Source organism: Plodia interpunctella, chromosome 16 (assembly GCF_027563975.2).
Source record: "Plodia interpunctella isolate USDA-ARS_2022_Savannah chromosome 16, ilPloInte3.2, whole genome shotgun sequence".
Classification (NCBI taxonomy): domain Eukaryota; kingdom Metazoa; phylum Arthropoda; class Insecta; order Lepidoptera; family Pyralidae; genus Plodia; species Plodia interpunctella.
In genome coordinates this window covers 8925097-8946321 of record NC_071309.1, presented here as the reverse complement: position 1 = coordinate 8946321, position 21225 = coordinate 8925097, and the positions used below count along the sequence as shown (strand labels likewise).

The window sequence follows — 21225 nt, the reverse complement described above, 5'->3', positions numbered from 1 at the left end:
CAAGCCATGCCCACCACCTGAACCGTAGGTGAGCCTACACCGTGATACAGGCATCCAACTGAGAGCCTCACGATAACGTAATAAACAAAACTAGAATATTCGCTAGCCACCTACTGAAATGGTGTTGGTGCGTGTGACTAGAGACGATTCGGACAAGCCAACGAAGAATGATTGAAGATGATTCTTCATCAAGTTAGTCCAAATCGTAGTTAAAACGAGCCGTTCTTACCTGTTGCTGTCTTTGCGCCCTGTCGGGGTCGCGAGGGCTGTAGTTCGGTTGTGCAGCGTGTCGTAGCTGTTGCTCTGCTTCGAGCAGTTGCGCTCGAAGCCGAGCGACGTCTGTGCAGTACGCCTCGACTTGTGCCAAGGCTGCTGCCAGCTGTTGGACTTGGCCCCCGGTTTGGGAGCTAAGCGCGTCAAGAGACACCGTAAGATCTCTCGCTGCAGCTTCTACGCCCTCTGGTCCTCTGGATTGCGCCGCCACGCCATCCGGACCAAAGTGTACCTGTCGGTTAGAAAGTTCCAAATTAGAACACGAAACAGTCCTCCCTAACCAAAACCAAAAGAACCAAAACCTGAAACGATAAAAAACTCACATTCAACTTCTCAACAGCATAGGAAATTTTAGTTTTTTGAGTAGAAATATCATTAATGAGTTTTTCCCTGAAGGCAAGACGGTCTCTGAGCGGCTTTTTCGCATTTTGAGGTGTTTCCAAAGTTCTTGCTGTTGCGTCTAACCAGTGACCGACATCCTTCAGTTTCTTTTCGCATCTCTCCCATTCTTCTGCTAATTCTTGTAGTAGTCCATTCTGAAAAATATAAGACATAATTTGGTTATTCATGGATCTTTTTTTTTTAAATAAAAATCATTGAAAATTGCGTTACTGACAATCTTTGCCAATTTCTTTTCAACATCAACAGTAGCATTTTCCGCCGCTTCAAGCCTCGAAGGCAAGTCCCCAGGACTAGTTACACGTTCTATTGCCTCTATTTCTTTGGCCATATCTGCGAGATTCTTTGCTTGCTGTTTGCAACTCTTGAGCGCATTCTGAAATATGAATTATTAAAATTATAAAAATATATTCGTAAAATAAAAGTAAGTTAGGTACATATTTGTTTTGTACTGTACCCCATATTCAGTCTGTTTTTGTTGCGCCTCCTGCAAGTCGGCCAATGGGAGTGGCCGCGCAAGGAATGCACGTTGTGTTTCCACCCAAAGTAAAACTTTCTCCAGTAAAGCGAGGAATCTTGTCACTGCATCACAAGCATCTTCCACGGCTGCCTGTCGCGCTTCCAATTCACTGTACACTGCAGTAAATTGTTCTGAAAGCGCGGTCACTGTAGATTGAACTAATTGTCTTTCTCCAGCATCACGGCTGCCTTCAACAATAGCTCGTGCGTTGCGTGTGAGCCGCTCTACTCGGTCGGCGATGTTTGGCACTTCAGATCTGGTCGCCACGAGGCGTTCTCTGTATGGTTCAGGTGGTAACGTGCGGTCCCTAGCTGTGAGTTCAGCAGCTCTTATCCACGCTTGGACATCTTCCACGTCCATAGCATATTCTGAGCGAGCTGTTCGCGCACGCTTCCATTCCCTTTCTTTCTCCTCCATCGCTGCTGCTAATGCTTCTGAAGATAATTCCAACGCAGAGAGCTCCTGTGCGACGTCCGCCGGAGCGGACCCACCGTATCGCTTCCTACTTTCCTCAGTGAAATTCTTCGTTCGCTCAACTAAATCTGAAACTTCCTTAGCTAGCGCGCGCACGCCTTCGCTCTCGTCCTCGCCAAACACGTAGAAAGTCTTGACTTTAGCGATGCACACTTCTATGAGTTGCCGGAGCTCGTCAATCTTCTCCGACACCCGGTCGAATTCGGACACCACTTTTTCGATATCCGCGAGCCTCGCCGCTATAGTCTTTCGCAATCTGCAAAAGAAATGCAACGTTAGAATGTACGACTCGCATCGTGTAGTGTGAGCGTATGGCGCTAGGGCACGAGTTAGGTGGAGCTGCCAAGAGTTACGAAAATAGTTCGGCGGCGCGGCATGACGCGGCGCCCGTGACGCCGCAAGGTCGCAAGCTGTAACTGTTGTGGTACCCCGGTACCCCCGAACACTTCGGTACCTTTTCGTTTCGCTCGTTCGCTTGCGGCGCTCCGCTCGCGGCGCCCGCCCGTCGCTCAATGAACCGTTCTAGATAGAATCGCCGACGCATCTAATTTTAAATTACACGCTCCAATGTTTGCACGGTGACATCAGAGCGATTTTTTCGATGCATTCGCCGGCGAGTGTTTACGTTTTGCGCACACAAAGTTTATTCTATATACGGTGACGTGACACGCGCGACCTTGAAGCTTGAGTCGCAACATGCTAATGTAGAAACGAGTTTACAGTGGCTTTTATATTTTTTTCATAACCGGAAGTTCGGTGATGATATAACAGATTGGGAGACGTGATTGACAGGGGCTAATGTCTTGGCGTGCCGGCCGCCAACACTTGCCGGCGCCGTAGAATCCCTAAATGAATGGATTAAATAAAAAGCTGCCAAATTAAAAATTCTTACTGCGACTAAGCCACAGCGCGCCGAATCCGTCTACACCACAGAAATACGCCTTGATGCGTGAGTCATCGGCACACTCGGCACACAACATTTGTATCACATAATTCAAGGGATTTAAAAAAAAACGCTGAACCGCGGCGTAGGCACGTTCCAGTCTCCTTATAGAATGAAAATTATTGATGAAATCGTCCGTATGGCCTGTGATAAAGCGAACACTTATTTTGGAACCGGTTGGGTTGGTATTATCCCGGCTAGTGGTGACACGTCGCCAAACAGTTGTCGTTGTATGCCTGTAGCCATTGCCGACGACACGGGCCGGCACATTCCGTACTTTTTGAGATATTCCAAACAGAAATTCACAAGTTGCGGCAGTAAAAATGGTGTATGTCCTAAGAATATTTCCGTCGCCGGTTCCAGTGCAGACTGGGAGGCCCTGACCTATAAACTGCTGATTTCCACGCATGCGCAAGACGTTCTGTACTTCAGTCTGCCAGTTTGAATAACGATTACACTTACCCCAAGCCCTGTCGATTGTCTGGGACATGCGCTTAGGGAATCCACCCCTTATCACATTGGTAATAAAGTTAGTTATCGTGTTTATCGATTGGATATGTTGTGGCTTTTCAATATGCTGTTTTAATTCTTGCTGATTGATTCTATTCCTAGGGTCTAGACTGGGTATAGTTTGCGCATCCACTACGCGCAGATTTGCCTAGGTTATTTAGAGTCTAGACTGTTCTACAAGATATTATACAACGTACCTAAAATCTGTTGTTTTCTGATGAGTAAAGATAATTTCACAGTTCGCTTGCTACAAAAAATATTTTGTTGTTAACTGAAGCGGCAAACACGTTGTAAATAAACATGTAATCTTTCATGCGTGAAGGAAGTGAAATTTTGAAGATATTTTAAGTTTTTTTTTTTTAAGTTTAAAGTAGCTTTGAGATAGGTAATATCGAAATAAAAATGTTCATTTTTTATCTGTATCTAATTGTTGTCGAATCAATCGATGTAAATCGACGTCGATCGCATCCAATAATGCATTGTGATCTCATCTAACTTGTGTGCAAAGTTTGAATATATCTGCATAGGGGCATGGCGACATACATAGGTACATAGATAGACAGACATACATTACATTGCATGTTAAATTAAACAAAAGCTTGCAATAAAATAAAAATATTTACGAAAATATACATGAGATGGTGCAATTTCGGAATAAATTTTTAATTTTAATTTAACTTTTAAATTTTATCGTGTAAAATTTAGAAAATATTTAACACAGATACAGACGGAAACTTCAAGGGTAACAAAGGCTACGTTTTTATATTTTACCCGAGCGAAACCAGGTTGGAACTGATAACCTCAGAACACACAAAGAAATAACTAATAAAGCTAGTTTTTTGTCATTGTTTGACGTCGATATCACTAAATCATCATTGTATCAGTAAGTAACATGATCTAGTACAATTGCAATGCTTGTCACGATATGTCTGGCAGCAGACTTGAGCTGAGACTATAGGTACTTACTTAGAAATGCACATTTGTCCCTAAAAAATCATTATTTGCAGATTTAAAACTAAATAACAAATGTAATAAGTATATTTATTACGTAACTAGCTTTTGTCTGCGCGTAAATTTCCCACGGGAACAGTTATTTGTCCAGGATGAAAGGTACCATATGTCCTCCACACTATATACTACATGTATGCAAAATTTCAAGAAGATTGGTTGAGTAGATAGAGCGTGAAGTGGTACCTAATAAACAAACTCATCGCATTTATACGTTTTTCAGTCTTTGCCTTCGATGGTCGACTTTGAAGTGAAAAACTTAGCGTGTCTTTGTTTATTCGCTGAATCTTTACAGCACAGTCAACTACAGACAGCGGCGAAGCGTGGACTTCTATGTGAAACTAATAGCGGTGGATTTTCAATGAATTTGAACAAGTTGATGTGACGTCGACCGTACAAAATCAGATATTTATACTGATTCGTCATCAAAGTTACGTAACCCAAGGCGACAGGAAAAGAATTGTCAAAATTGATATGCAATATTCGCCTCAATGTCCTTGGAATCAAGTGCCACTATTTACAGAAGTGCTGACATCATCATACAAGTAAAAATTGTTATTTACGATTTAAGTAACGACATTTTTGAAGATGAGATAATGATTAAAGTATTTTTCTTCGCAGACCGTGTACGCAATTCCTAGGAATACATTAATGGCTAAGCGCGAAATGGATTTTTAAAAGTGTGTTCCGTAAAATTGGAATCAGAGTTATTTTTTTCCTGCATTTTCCTGTAAGGTTTTAAGGTGGTTAGGATTTATTGGTACTAACTAAATACTAATAACATCTAAGCGCTTATTTAGGACTCAGATACATGTTGGCATCAAGAATTGTCAATTTAACATATTAAGATACTGTTGAAATACCATTGGGGTAATCTTACAGACTTTTTAATATGACTGAGGGTCGTGGTCATTTTGTGAAATGTAACAGACACAACATAACCCTGGGTAATATTATACTGCAGCAGTTTGGCTTCTACATTACACACATTACCTGATAAATCATTAACTAGAATGTCGGTTTGTTCACAATGTTATCCCCCACCAGAAATAAGTAGAATAATTAAAACTACTTATTATACATACATGAGTCCGAATGGTATACAAACTAATGTGGCACGAGTAGGATTCGAACTTAGTATCTTTCGATTCGCAGGCGTGTCAACGACTGGACCACCACCGCCTTACAGTTAGCAAAATCATGTTAAGGGCATTTTTATAAAATTCATAAAGATAGGTAATAGAATACATTTTTTTCGCGGAATCCTAATTTGCTTAGAGTATTTCTGAAATACGAACGTGTTCTACAAATAGGGCGCAACGTGTAACCTATTTCGTAATCGTCAGAATTATATTCTTCGGGATTAGCAATGAGAATTCTATTCCATGTTTTATTGCTGATCATTTAAGCAATTTGTTCTACATATTCTATTGGTAGTAGAACTAGAAATAGGATGGCCCCTCTCGAATGATGCTTTCCATCAACTGAAATATGTACAGTTTATTTTCAATAAATGTTTATTTATTATAAAAGAAATTACAATTGCGTCCACCACAGAAAAGAGACGAGAAGATGGAGACAAACAGACAAATTTCACAATTGTACCAAATTTCTACCTTATAGTCATGATTTAAATTTCAATTCTCATGATGATGACGACAGATTTTGATAAAAATGGCGCTGCAGACAAACTTATTACAGCGCATGATCAACGCAAACTCGACGGGCGAGAACTCACTGCCCTTGACCGCCCCATATGTGTCAGCCAATAATTTTACGACCAGGATGACCCCAAAAAATTCAATAACAACCTCTATTACATCGCAGTAGAACTCAAATTGCGATGCCTTGACAATGCATAATTTAGTTTAAAAAATAACGAAGGCTGAAATTCGTAACAGTTACATTTTATGGTTCCGTATTTAGAATTATATTGTTGAATTGGAATCCGTATTTAGAATGTTGGGCTACCAAAGTGCAGGACGAAAAGAGACTTCACTCTACCGAAATGCGGATGTTACGCGGGGTTACAAGAATGGACAGGGTAAGGAATATTTATATCAGAGGAAGTTTGAAAGTTGCATATATAAATGATAAAATTAGAGGTAATAGACTCGGTTGGTTTGGACACGTGATGAGAAGAGAAGAGAATCATTTACTGAGGAAAGCTTTAAGTAGGAATGTACATGGATATAGAGGACGAGGAAGCCTAGGAAGAGATGGATGATTGTGTCAGGGAGGATATGAGTTGGATCCAAATATGGCAAAAGATAGAGAATTGTGGAGGGAACACACATTTTGCGCCGACCCCAGAAGATGGGACAAGGTAACGCAAATTATTTAGAGTTATATTATTAGCTACGAGTGATGACTGTTGCCTACTGAATTTCAATGGATTTAAATCGATAGTTGTTCTACTTAGATTTACAATAATAACTGATTGTGGTACTATTGTATGCCGAATGAAAGAATACTATTTAAAACTGAGTCAAAACTACACACTCAATCAACGTCATTACGTAAATAATGTTGCAGTAAAGTTTCACGTGTTTTTCTCACAAGACAATCTACAGACTGATAATATTGTAGAAAAATTATTAAAACGGAACCGTGTTAGTAACTTCGAAAATATTGATATATATAACTTTAACTATATATATATATATATATATATATATATATATATATATATATTAAAATATACGTTAACATGAATGTAATGTTTATTGATAAGTCTGTGTAACTTATAAAGTAAGTCAATAAAAAAATATAGAACCCATATTTGTATAATACACACAGCATATTATAAATTTGCAAGCTTTTCACTTGCAAGCAATAAATGCCTACTTAATTAGTTGAATTAATTAAAACAAAAGCCATGTATACCTTTATCCCTATACATTCAAGAAGTCATTTATTTGTATTGACAATGAAAATTGTTAATTTATTCTTTGTGGATTTTACTCATTATAATAAACACCATAATTCCAAATAGGTATCTATGTCGCTGCAAAAATGCACAAATCTAGAAAAAAATTAAGAAGAAAACACAACAACGCCACCTGAAATCGCAGATGACGAAACAAGCAAAAATAACATTATATGGTTGCATTAGGCAAACGTACGAGATTGATTTTAAAACTCAAGGCCATGTTTTTCGCAGCCAGTTTCATTTGATTTTGTGCCAGAAAAAATAACTGCTTCCGTCGCTGATTGGCAGTGCGAAAAATATTGGGCAATTTCATTAAAATTGCAGTTGAAATGTTTGAAAAAACTGTGGGATTTTCCTTTTATCTAAGAAACAAAACGCAGTCTTGTTAGAAGTGTGGAAATCTAAACTCAATCAGAATGCTGTTGATAGAACAGCCGGTTTTGTTTATAAACTCCCGTATATGATTTTACTTTACGAGTCATAATTATTCGTCATTATTAGTATAAGTATTACAATTATATTATTACACTCGTGTTTGATCTTTCCAAACTTTCATTCTTTTAAAATATACATTTAATTTAGACTGTAGGTAAGTGCGCGTTGCACTTGGATAATCAAGTAAAAATACGAGCGATTTAGCCTATAATTTGATTGATGATCAGTAAAAAATTGTGCCTTAGAAAATTCGAATATGTTTTTACGGTCCATGGCTAAACTACGTAAACTACGAATCATTGTATAATGATGTCAGCGCTAATCTTTCGAAACTGGAATAAAAAGTAATGCAAAATTTAATAGGTTGTCTTTTAATGAACTGTTCGAAATTTTGTCATGAGATGACATGTTAACAACGCTTCATTAATTACATGGCTAAAATGCAACAGTGGAGTACATTCAATATAACCATTTTTTTAGATCATACATGTAATTTTGATAATTATTGTACGAAAATAAAATGATAAATTAAAATTAATACAAGAAAGTTACATGTACGATGGGGACTTATCCTATGTTAGGGATTTCACGTGTTCAACCGGATCTTGGACATTATCTCGATCGTTTGGAACATAAAAAGAGAAATATTCTATTATTTCTGCATCAACTATTGGTTGACTGGGTAGAAACAGCCAATAAAGTTAAAAAAAAATTAATAAAAAGATAATAAAATTGTTGACAACAGCAAAACACACAGTACTTACTTCTCATAAGCTTCTACCAGCTCTGTAACAGTGCTGTTCGTTTCTTCAGAAGCCTCCTTGGAGTGTGGTCTCAGTAGTGCCACGACGAAGTCCGCGTGCTCCAACAACTCATCCTTGGTGTCTTCGAGGCCTTCCACCTCACTCTGCAGCTCCTGGTTAGAAAGAAACGGATGTAGTTTTTTTTCTTTGATTTAGATTGAGATAAACATGTTTGCATTAGCTCCATATGTTTAAACCTTGTTATTTAGAGAGATTTATTCTTGCTAACAAAGTCGGCATCAAACCAAATTGATTTGATGAATAAGTTTATCTATACTTATCTATCACAATAACGAGCGAGGTGTGGTATTTCGAAAGGTGATAACAAAAATTAATATATAAAATGAATATATATAACACGGCGAATCGAGAAATATCACGAAAAATATAAAAATAACTTCATTATTAAACTATCCTACCAATCGTACTAATATAAATGTGGAAGTATGTGAGTGTATGTTTGTTGTCGTCTTTCACGCGAAACCTACTGGACGGATTGTTATTAAATTAGGTATATGGGTAGAATATAACTTGGAATAACACATAGGGTACTTTTTATGCCGAAATTCCTACGGGAGCGAAGCCCCGGGGCGCTGCTAGTGCTCGATAATCGTCAAGTGAAGATTAAAAAAACTGAATCAACGGCAATCAGACAAATTACTATTATTGAGATCATTTCTGTTATTGTGGTCGTAATGTAGAACGAAGTTGATAGAACGGAAAATTTATACGAGACGGTAAAGTTTCTAACTTTTGCCGTTCTCGGAAGATTAATCGTTTACTTTTTAGTGCTTAATAATACTTTTTAATGCTAATTATTATTATTATTATTATTTGTATCTCTCAAAAGTTTCACGGGCCGTAGCCCGGTCCTTTGAGGCTTGCATGGGGACATGGGTCCAACATGTAGAGGCCTTGTGAGATGTTTGATCTAAAATGGTGTGGGGCACAATCCAAAGCATGCTCGCCAATTATTATTATTTACAATCCATATTATGATTTTATTGTTCAATTCGAGAATGACCTGTCAATTTGTGAATCTGTCATTATGCAACTCTGGCATTTTCGCAAATCGGTCATTATGGGAATCTGTCTTTACGCCAATCTGTCATTCTGCGACGCCTGGCGTTATGGGATTTTCAAAAATCGCTGAACTGGCAATTTGAATTTCTGACGTTCTCCATTGTTATGGTTTGTTATTATAGTTTACAAGTGTCGCAACACAAATTTTATAAACTATACAAAGTTGAAGACACATTTTAAATAAAAACACATTAATTCAATTTGATCTAAATTAAGATAGACACACAGACACGTGAAATATATTATATACCTTGTCTGTTTGTGTCGTAGGTTAATAATATTAAGTATACTTAGTAAGATAAGAACAGAAGGCCTAACCACGAAACATACAAATACGTACTACGTTACTAACGTCCACATGCTGTCACTTTTTCGCCACATCGTGTAACAAAAACAGAAAATGTGGACGCATAACGTGCTCCGTGTTTTATGTTTCATGGTAGACCCCAAGGATTTCTACTCTGACCAACTAAACCGTCCAGCTCAAACATACCAACTATTTTTTCACCAATAAGTAGGATTAAGACTTTACCTGTAAAGCATGCCTGGTGTCGACAGCCTTCCTCCTGGTGCTAGCACTGGCATCAAGCTGCCTGAGTCGGTCTGACGCAGCGGTGATGGACGCTGCAAGGCTCCTCTGCACGTCCAGGAGCTGACTCCAACGCTGAAGTTGCTGGTCGGCTGTCGCTGCGCGCTTTGCTAGACCTGGTGGACAATCAGGTTTATATTAATCTGTAATCTGGCGAATTATGAACACCTGTCAACTTATATTTTACGAGCTTTTAGTTAGTTTCATAATCTGTCCAGTTTGTTAGTCTGTCTGTAAACAAATCTTGCAAGTCAAATTTCTCCTACTTAAAGTTGTCCTACAGATTTGAGAACTCCTCAACGGTTGTCGTCTCCTTACCTTCGCAGGCGATGTTCCAGCTTTCCCCCAGCTCCCTGGTCCTCTGCTCCACTCTCTCCCCGCTCGCCGCGTCAGCTCCCGTGCACAGCTCCCTCGCCCGCTCCCGGACTACATCCAGGAGCGGCTGTTGGTTCTGGGGATTGAAGGAATTGACATGTTACAGATAGGGCATTAATAAGCTGAACTCTTGTAGTTTGATTATCTTTATGATTAAGATAATTAGAGGATTTAACCATGGTTAAAATTGATTGTTTTTTTACTTAATTAATTAATTGATTGATCGTTTATTAGATCAAACTAATTTGAATTATAACGTTATTTTAAAGTGGCAAGTTCACCACTATAGGACACTCGCTTCGTCACAAAACATACTTAATAAACATACAACTTGTAAACTTAAAAATACAATTTTAAACTGAAATAAATATAATTTGCGTCTGTTTGTGCTAAACAATAGGAGTGGTTGATTCTAACACACTTACCTGCTCAATCAATTCTATGAATCATCAATTTATTTCAGTACATACCTACCTAAACATTATTCACAAAATAAAATAATTTTAATTTCTCTTTTTACGGGAGAGGGTTATGTCCAACAGTGAACATGTGGATACATTATTAGGTATTTGCTTATTTATTCAAAATTCTTAATTAACACGACAAAATAAACACTAACCAACCACTTTCACAACAAAGTAATATTTCTGAGAACAATCGTGTTAGAGCGTATTATTGTTCATCACAATGACCTTTTCAATTTAAACAGAAGTCTCCTATACAGTGACATAATCGGAAATGATATCATTGGGTATACATGCTGCGGTATTTAACACATCAATAATTATGATTTTTTGTTTCAGAATTTTCCGGAAGTTTACAATTTACACAAGATTTTTTTTTTTAATTTACATCGTTTGATTATGAATAAGTATAATCTGTAAAATAGTATATATTATTAATTATTAGTCAATTATACTCTAGTATGATCAATGTGCCACAATAAACCTTTACAGTAACGGTGCTCCAGGTTACCAAGATACAGGGATTCCCTAGTTTGGGAGTCGATGTTCATATTCACTGTGTACATTTTTTGTCAAATAAACGCATTTTATTTTATTTATTTATAGTAATAATGAATTAGAAGAAGAAACTTTTCAGGTGCGCCAATAATTTAAATGCAACTCTTCGCCAACAACTCCATAACCTACTCACTATACTAGTTTGTGAGGATGTAGGTACGTGTGTATGTTTGACAATCATTCACGCAAAATCTACTGGACGAATTATTATGAAATTCGGTACACAGGTTGAATATAACCTGGAATAATACATAGATTACCTTATAATGCTTTTAATCCAGAAATTCCCACGGGAGCGAAGCCCTGGGGCGCAGCTTAATTATCATATAGGTGCTTAAAATATGGGCTATTATTCAAATCTTTTTTTTTGGGCATCTGAAAACCTTACAATCACTTTCTCAAAATAGCAACATGCATTTTGCAATACAATGTTATCAGATAGCAAATTCGCTGATAACCTTATCAGTTATTGCAGGAATGTTGATATAAGCAATTTTATAGGTGGGTATTTCGTTACATGTAAACACTATGGGTTTGTTTCTCTCTCAGACAGATAGCCTTGAGATGCTGTCCTAACAATCATTATCAGCCATTTTAACGTTTCCACTGCCACTGCGGGGGCACTCGCATTGCATACGAATGGATTAGAATTATTGAAATGTTGTTTTTGGGTTTGGGATTGGCCAAGTGCGTGTCGGTCCACGCACAGTGTAGAGTTCCGTAGACCATTTAAATAATATAATAAATATATATTTTTTTGTGAATATTCAATTTTATTTGGATAATACATGAGTTTAATACCTATTTAGTTATTTTTTTGGTATTTCAATGCACCTCATTCAGTTAGTTCTCAGAAATATTTTTATTTTTAATGTTTTAACATCAATGTCTTTGTGTCATAAATCTACTAATTTACATTATATAATATTTATATTTAAAAAAACTTTCTTTAAATACTGATTTATCCTGATAAATCATTAGATCTACAAATAAAATAATAAAAACGAGATATTAAAACACATTCTCTTGTTAAATTAAAATATCGTGTCTGTCTGTGCATCCTTGCGATGCGACTCGACCTTGGACGCTATTTATAGAGCGGGAAACAACCGACAGACAGTTCGTTGGTACAATCGAATTTATTAAATTTCCTCTTAATTTGAGGATAAACGTATACAGGTGATCTGCTATTAATATTGTGGAAAAAACTTGATTATAGCTTAATTAAATATTTCATCTCTTAAAAAAAAACACAACAGAAAAAGAGGTAGGTATTTGCTCAGCAATGAAACACCTAAAGAAGCTATAGAAAAAAAAATATTCATAATGAATTGTTAATGGTGAGGCTCAACTAAAAAACAATTTAAAAATTTAATATCATTCAATTTAAAATTATTTCAAAATACGAGCGATTGGATCACGCTTCGTTCTATTTTCAGATCTGTTAAAATATACATTAGGTAAGTATATAGTTTTATTTATTAGAGCGAATCAAACATGGCTCACGATTAGCATTGAATAACCCGATTTGACCAACCGTATCAAAGTAGGAATTGTAATTAAATTTTTCGACGTTGCGGTGAATTATTTGTGTAAAGCACTGATTTATTTTTTCGCAGCTAAAATTGTTATTTTTTTTTTCTAATCTAATTCACGGTAAAAAGAATTTCGTTTTATTCCAGTTCGTCTCTTATTCTTTTCTGTTTCCTGTTTCTTAAACGTTACAATTTTATTTATTACGAAAAAAAAAAGATTTATCCTCTGAAATAACCTACAAATAAACATAAACATTAAATGTATAAAATGTAGCACAATGTTTAGAATATTTTTATTTTTATAAATTATAAGAAAAATATTTAAAATTTATCATTCAATAGTTAAACGTCAAAAATGAAAACTTAAAGTAAAACTGAGTTAGGTAAATAAAAAAAATAAAGTCAAATCATAAACGAAATTAAATCACTGAATGGCCATTATCAAAGCAAAACAAACGGCTTCAAGGTCAAGGTGAAACTAAACTTGACCAGCATTGAACTCACCTTCCTTTTACGTGGAATGTTTAAAACTTAAATCTACAAATAAAAAAAATAATAACTATAACACGTTCCTACACTTGCACAAGTAGAAACAGGACCGGTATAAAAGGTATAATTGGTATACGGAGTGATGTAGTCTCATTGCTTTGGTATACAATCGTGGACTGACTGTAAACGCTTGCCGCCGTATGGTGACATCATACAGTTAAGGGGGAGGCAGAAAATTATTGTGCAATGATTTTGTTTTTGTTTTTTTGCTAGTGTTTTATATAAGTTCTGATTGATTGCGTCTCAATAATAAGTTGTATGTGAATTTTATGAACACTGTTTTTTTTATTAATAATATATTATGTAGTATATATAGTACCTAGATATTGAATTCATAAATTTAATTTATATGCATAAATCAATGAATCAGTAATATTTTATAGATATTTTTAATAGAGTTATTTTTAGAGTTGTTTCTGTTATTAGAAATATCGATAAAAGTATTACAACTCTGCATATTACTGGTTTTATCCACTTTTACACCTCAATCGTGCACCTGAATATAATGAAATGGTATAACAGGATCTCGGATAAGGAAGGAAATTCTGTCATCTTGAAACAATATACTTTTAATAATTTAAGTAATTTGACACACGCGAACCCGCAACTGACTATATACTTCTATCTATGACTATCGAAATACCTAAACTTTTCTCAGTCAGTAATTTAAAACATAATCAATAGTTGCGTTTCGCGGCTTCGCTCCCATGCGAATTGCGGGGCTTCGTGTAAAGAAAAAGAATATTTTTTTCAAATCTGATTTCGCCGGTCTGCAAATAAACTTTTCAACTTATTATAGTATAAATGTATGTATATTTTGATGTCTAATTGTTGCACTGTTATAAATGATGTCGCCTTAAATGAATAAAGGAGTATGAATCGAGTGTAACGACCGTGGAGGGATATTGAATCAGCCTGACGATTTCATTCGCAGACACTTTTCGGCAAGTCTACTTTGAAACATTTATTAACCTTCAAAATAATACATTCCTTCTATACAAGACATACTCATTGTAAAGTGAACAAATGAGTCTTGGTGTATTAAGTATATAAAAAAAATTAAAATTGCAATCTACGGAAAAATTATTGAAAATATGTAAGTACATAAAAAATATATATATATACATTCGGATATAGAACATCCTCCTTTTTTGGAAATCGGTTAAAATAGAGTTTGACGACTACTAATATTATAAATGTGCAAGTTTGTGATGTATGTGTGTATGTTTGTTACTCTTTCACGCAAAATCTAATGACGGATTGTTATGAAATTTGGTACACGGGTAGAGTAGACGGGTACTTTTTATCCCAAATTTCCCACGGGAGCAAAGCCATGGGGCGCAGCTAGTACTTTATAAATGTAGGTCTCATAGACGATTTTGCACCGGACAGTTTGGGAAGACACCAGGCAAACACTGGATGTAAACCTATCTCTGTCCAGACCAGTCTATGAATGAGGGATTCCCCGTAAAATAAACTTACCTAGTTACAGTAAATGTGTTGCGGTTTATTGGCAATATTTGACGTACTGGAAAAATCAATTAAGTTTTGAACTATTCGAGTCAAGATTTTATTTGATAATTTGTTATACTAGATTACTAACGACCCGCCCCGGCTTCGCTCAGGTAAAACCGTAGCCTATGTCAGTCCTGAAGGTTTCGTCTATCTCTGTGCCAAATTTCATCAAAATTGGCCCAGTAGTTGTTGACTTTATTTATAACAAACAAAAATACAAAATATTTTCTCTTTATTTTCTCGTTGTTAACTTGATAAGTAAAATTTAAAATTAGTTTTCTTAATGAAGACCTGAATTTATACGCGCAAATACATTTATATATTCGCGAAAAACATTACATATTTAGCAGTTGGTTAAATTGCATATTACCATCACTGACACATATGTAATAGATAGATAGATAGATATTTATTCAATGAAAAGTATCATGTACTTATATTGTTCACTTATAGAATTTACTTTTTGATAAAAAAAATGTTTTGAATATTATGTACCTATCTATTGTACTCGTCTTTTTTAAGCTTTAGGATCACTCGTGCGTTTGTCTGTCCGTCCGTATGTCGCAGCCAATTTGCTCCGAATCTAGTGGACCAAATTAATTGATATTTGGTAAAATGGTGTAATCTTATGAACCAAATACAGACGTGCAGGGTAAATTATTATGTTTTTAGGGGATAAATTAGGAAATTTAAAAAAAAAACAGTTTTTCAAACCTTATCCTACGAATATTATAAATGCGAAAGTTTGTAAGGATGTAACACTGTGTGTATGTATATTTGTAATTCTTTCACGCGAAATCTACTGGACGGATTGTTATGAAATTATTGTTATAAAATTTGGTACACGGCTAGAAATATAACCTGGAATAATACATAGGATACTTTTTGTTCCGAAATTCCCACGGGAGTGAAGCCCCGGGGCGCAGCTAGTTGTGTCATAAGTATATCATATAAAAGGGCTCGATGAGGATCTCAAATATAGTTTTGTTATTATTGTAAAATATTATATATAATTTCGATGTTATGAAAATTACGACTGAATACTTTAGTTAATCCTTACTCTTTAATTCGAGAAAAATTTGATAGATGGCGCTAGTATTTAAATTCTGTCATATAACAACTCATACGGAGTACACACGCATCGTCACTAATCATTTACGAATTTGTATTTTTGTGTGTACTGATTCCAAACATAAATACAATTTTATCGATAACTTATTTTAAAAGTGTGTCAAAATCAACCACTGTTAATTATGAGAAATAAGTATATAGAAACTCACCTCCAAATCATTCTTGGCGTGTTTCAACTTCTCGAGGTGCATCCTCAAGTTGTCCACTGACTTCACTGGCTCATCTATTACGTCATTTTTCTCTAAAATAGCCTTGATTTTCTCCACCAATTGACAGAAGTCCTTCCAGATCTCCAAGTCTTGCTCCAACTGTGCCTGGCGCGATTTCGCCGAATTCAACGTATTCTTCAATAGTTGATTGTGTTTCTGATGATCTTTCGACAATTCGTCTTGTTCTGATGCCGCCAATGAAGGCCATATTTTGTCCACGATATCTTGCATTCGCTTCCCTACTAAATCCTTCATTTCTGGCTCGGAAGTATTGAAGAATGACTTATGCTCTTCCAGATCTGTCTCTATGTTTTCAAAATCTGTCCCATTTTTGCCCATATTTAATCTAATGTCAGCCTCATTAACCCAGATGTTTAGTTTTTCAACTAACTGAATATATTGTTGTCTTAGTTTCTTATTATCTTGCAAGTACTTTTCTCTGTTCCCTAACTCTTCTGGTAGCGATGTCTTTAGAGAGTTAGCTTCAGATACCATTTCTAATAATGAGCCAGGAACTCCATCATCATTTTTGATGATATCTGTTATCTTCGTAAGTTTATCAAGATATGATTGCACATTCTTAGCTAAGGCTACATGTTCGATAAGTTTTTTGTCAACACTTGCGACGTCTCTGCTGAGTAGAGGTCTTGAATGTACAGCAGCTTCATTATCGTGAAGCCATTGTAAAATATCAGATAAATCAGCAGCCAATTTCTTGTGTTCTGCTGCTGCGCGTTCATGCTCTTGCCTCTTGGATTCTACTGATCTTCTAAGTGTCAAAAGCTGTTGTTTCAGAGACTGCAAGAGTTCAGTAATATTATTCCTATCGATGACAGTACCCTCAGCTGCGATTTGTTGACCTTTATCAGTTGCAGTGGCTAATAACGCTTCACAACCTTGTATCTTAACAATAATGTCATCGTAACGTTTGATTTTATCTTCAAGGGAGTCATTTGATTTCTCGATTTCCGATGTGAGATCAGTGTACTTAGCAATGAATTCCTCAATTTCTTTAATAAGGGCAAAGAATTGCTCGCGCAGTAACAGAAGTTGTTTGAGTTTCGATATCTGATCTTCTATTGTGCTCATTAGGTCATCTTGTTGGGTAAGGATATCCTGTATATTGTGCAAATTGCTGCCTTGTAATTCGTTAAGCATTGCCTTATTTTTCTTTAGGTCAGTGAGAATAGATTCATATGCTTGAATAATTGGCTGAACATCTTCGACTTTACTGCCAATCGGTTTATTGAGAGCTTTAATCTTATTTTGAATTTCATGTAAGAACTCAAGAGCAGCCGCGATCTTGGCGGCAGCGTCTTTGTATTCTTTAATATGTTTCAGTAGAAGATTCTTCTTGTCATTTATGATAGCATTTATCCTAGCAAACCTGTCAGACAATATATTAACCTGCTCTTTTAGCTGCAGCTTATTTGAATCAGATAATGTGTCCATAATATCTTTAGATTTGTCTTTGATTTTGGTGATGTTCTTTTCTACATCTTCAGCTTCTTTGCTAAGTTTTTCAAATTTGGCCAATTGTTCTTCTAGCAGCTGCAAACTGCTTGTTCGTAATTCAGGAGTTGCTGCTACTTCCGCCTCATTCAACCAGCTCTGGCATTTTGCAACTTCTGTTTCAAAGTCATTTCTACCTTGTAATAACTTGTTTAATGCTGCTAGTTTTTCATCAATATCAACTTTTCCACTAGTATATGACTTATTCAATTCTTCTAATATATTCTGTAGTTTCGCCCTTTCTTCATTGGAACAGTCTTTAGATACAGCGTTACCTCGACGCATAACTTCAGTAAGCGTATCGTCATGGAAATCAGATAGTTCACCTTGATGTTTTCTATGAATGGCAATTTCCTTTTCAACTTTAGCAACTTCCAATGGGACGGGACCGCCTAATTTTTTAATTTCAGCCAGTTTAACTTTCAGCCAGTTCTTTGCCTTTTCGATGTCGTTTTCTAGTTTCTTTCTATCTTCAGCACATGTACCTAACCTTTCAATTTCTTGTTTAATAAGAGTGGCTAATTGTTTTTGCTTAGATGACAGTTCAGATAATTCTGACTCTAATTGCATTTGTTCCGAAGGCTCAAGTTCTGATTGTATATTGCTTACTTTCTTTTCTAATGAATCGATAACAGTCTTTTTGGCGTCATTTTCTTTCAACAGACTAGCTACCTTCTTTTGTCTTTCCTTTACTGATTTGCTTTCATAACCAAGAGGTTCTGGATGAAGTATGTTATCAATCTCTTTTTGCATCCAATCATTTTGTGCTGCAACTTCACTCTTGGTACCATCAATAGCTTTGTATGTGATCTCCAGCATTTGCAATTTTCGTTGAATTCTTTTCGCAATGTCATTATATCTTCTTTCAACCGACTTCATCTGTAAAAAAAGTACCAATCAGAAATCGAAGTATTAAATTATAAAGTAAAAACATAAACACTTGATAATTTTATTCCGTTGATTAGGACTATAAATACTTACTTGTTCTTCAACTTGTTGCGATTCCAAATTACTAACGATATTGATAACTTTTGATCCCACTGTCTTAATATTATCAACTTTATCTTTTCCAGCTTGTCCAAATTCTGAAGATAATTCTTTCAAAGCACTTAATTTCTGTGGACAAGGTAAACCAGAGCCTTTATCTGCTAAACACATCTTTTTTAGAACAGAATCGAAGAAGTCATGGATTTCTTGGCATTTGTGTCTGAAATCATCAATGATTGCCTGGTTACCCTTTTCTCTTTCAATTGCTTTTAGGATAGCTTCCTCTAAGGTATCCAGTTCTTCTTCTAAGCTTATTTCATCTTCCAAACCTAAAAAAAAAAATATTATTATTATTATTATATAGATTTTTACTAATGTTCATGACCTAAAATTGAATTCTAATGACATTTATGCATATAAATGTCATTAGAATTCTATCTATATATATCTAAAACAAAATACTAAAATATGTCTTAAAAACTAATACTACCTTCTGTTGGAATTTCAGTCAGAAGCCTGTTCCTCTTCTCGGCAAGGGACACTAAAGCATCGTTCATTGCAGCCATGTCTTGTTTAGCTGCCTCCGGCCTTAGTTTGGACGGATTGGCGAGCCAGTCTCGAGCCAGTGCTTTGTGGATGTTGATCCATTCTTGGATTTCAATCACTTGCTTCATTGCGTCCTCCATTCCTTGGACGGCTTCTCCCAAAGTTTCCAAATGACTTTGCACCTTTAGTAAAAATATGTTCGATTAATTCCTAAATTATGTATTCTATAAAATATGTTTCTACTGTGATAAAAGTTCAAACGTGTACGAATACTAAGTATATTCTACAATATTAATATATGTGTTTTTGAAGGTGTAATAATTATTTCATATAGCATGAATCACAATAATTACTGTTATGTTAATACTAATTTATAGAACTATACATACATTACTTAATACATTTTAACTAATTTTATAGATATTAGTATATTTATTTTGATGATGTTGGCCCCATCAATGAACACATAAATCATTATGAATATGTATATTGTATCGAAATCATTGACTCCGTAGCGATATAGTTCGCATTTCTCATGTTCCTATTTCTTAAACAGAATATTGGAGGTATTTCTTCCGAATTAACTCACCCTTTGTTCAAAAGTCATCAACTTTTCATTAAATTCCGGTGCCTCTACGCTCTTCAAAATCGACTGAATGCGAGGTACACTGGCTACATCATTGACATGTGTCTATAAAACAAACCATGCATCACACAACAACGAAAACAGTGCGAATTAGTGTTCAAACATGTTGGTTAAATATAGGACTTTAATTATGATACCCACAAACGAAACTGATCATGTAAAAATCAGTTGAATGGTTTTATTTCATTAAAATCCTATGAGAACATTTGTGACTTGGGATTTTTTTGTGTCATTGGGACTTTTTTGTAGAAAGCGGTTTATGTGAAATAATAAGTGTTTGTTTGATGAAAAACTTTGAAATATTTATATAGAAATGTGCAAAACGATATACACTTATGATTCACGCAGTGCAAAGTTTAAGGCAAATAGTTATTTAGCATCTGAGTCAAGACGATTTCGCTATGAGTCGTTTTGATAGGAAGGGAAATTATTTTCAAAAAATTGAACATTAACAATTTTTTAACTTAAATGTCAACCATCTTGATCCAGGAACACCAGGTGCACAAAAATACATTGCCAACGAAAAGCCCTAACTACACCACCGAATCTATCTACATTCCATTTTACTATAAGGAAATCAAGACCTTACTCTGAATCTAATAAAACAACTCGTTGGTTTTGTTCTTTTGTAGACCTGGCAAGCTCAAGGAGACTTGAAGTTATTGGAATTACTTATTGCTAAGAATCATTCTGAGAAAATCGTGATGAATGCTTATTAGATTGATAAAGAGAACCGTCAAATGTAATCGCTAGTTTAGCTCATTTAATAAATGTAACTAATCATTGTAAAAATGTAACAGTTTTGAACTCAACACTTCAGTAATACTTTATCTAATTTTTTAAGACCAAGAAATGTTAACTTTTCTCTACGAGATTAAGAGAGTGTAGAATCACATAGCCTGACATGTTGTCTAAAGAACCAAAATTTGTTATTGCATACAAGCACATAGATCAGAAAGAAGTCAAAACATCTGAAGCTAGTATTTTAGTAGAAGCAGCCAGTACCTGGTCAATTAGGTCTTCAAGGCGAGCTCGCACGTGAAGCTCTCTTGGTGGAATTGGCAATGGGGCTGAGTCTGCTGGTGAAGACGGACGGGAAACCGACGCAGCAGCTGCTGAGCACGCTGCCACGGCTGCAGAAAGGCGACTCTTCTCTGTTTGCAGGCGGTTGTGGAGAGACTAGACAGACGTATATTTATTATTTCTTTTAAATCTTTCCATAAAATGCA

At 35.7% G+C, this 21225-nt stretch overlaps 1 protein-coding gene across 11 annotated transcripts in view; it reads right to left on the bottom strand.

Moving 5' to 3' along the window:
* Msp300 (Muscle-specific protein 300 kDa) overlaps positions 1 to 21225 on the bottom strand; it is a 168795-nt gene that overhangs the window by 50377 nt on the left and 97193 nt on the right. For 10 of the 11 annotated variants that reach the window (XM_053757134.1, XM_053757133.1, XM_053757130.1 and 7 more), the window contains 12 exons: positions 21002 to 21175; positions 19940 to 20041; positions 19295 to 19532; positions 18799 to 19133; positions 16246 to 18696; positions 10288 to 10420; positions 9913 to 10085; positions 8259 to 8410; positions 1130 to 1922; positions 890 to 1048; positions 597 to 809; positions 230 to 505 (listed from right to left, as the gene is read on the bottom strand). In XM_053757134.1, the coding sequence (XP_053613109.1) occupies positions 230 to 505; positions 597 to 809; positions 890 to 1048; positions 1130 to 1922; positions 8259 to 8410; positions 9913 to 10085; positions 10288 to 10420; positions 16246 to 18696; positions 18799 to 19133; positions 19295 to 19532; positions 19940 to 20041; positions 21002 to 21175 (5199 nt within the window). The remainder of the gene's footprint in view (positions 1 to 229; positions 506 to 596; positions 810 to 889; positions 1049 to 1129; positions 1923 to 8258; positions 8411 to 9912; positions 10086 to 10287; positions 10421 to 16245; positions 18697 to 18798; positions 19134 to 19294; positions 19533 to 19939; positions 20042 to 21001; positions 21176 to 21225) is intronic. The other variant, XM_053757137.1, reaches the window with a different exon arrangement.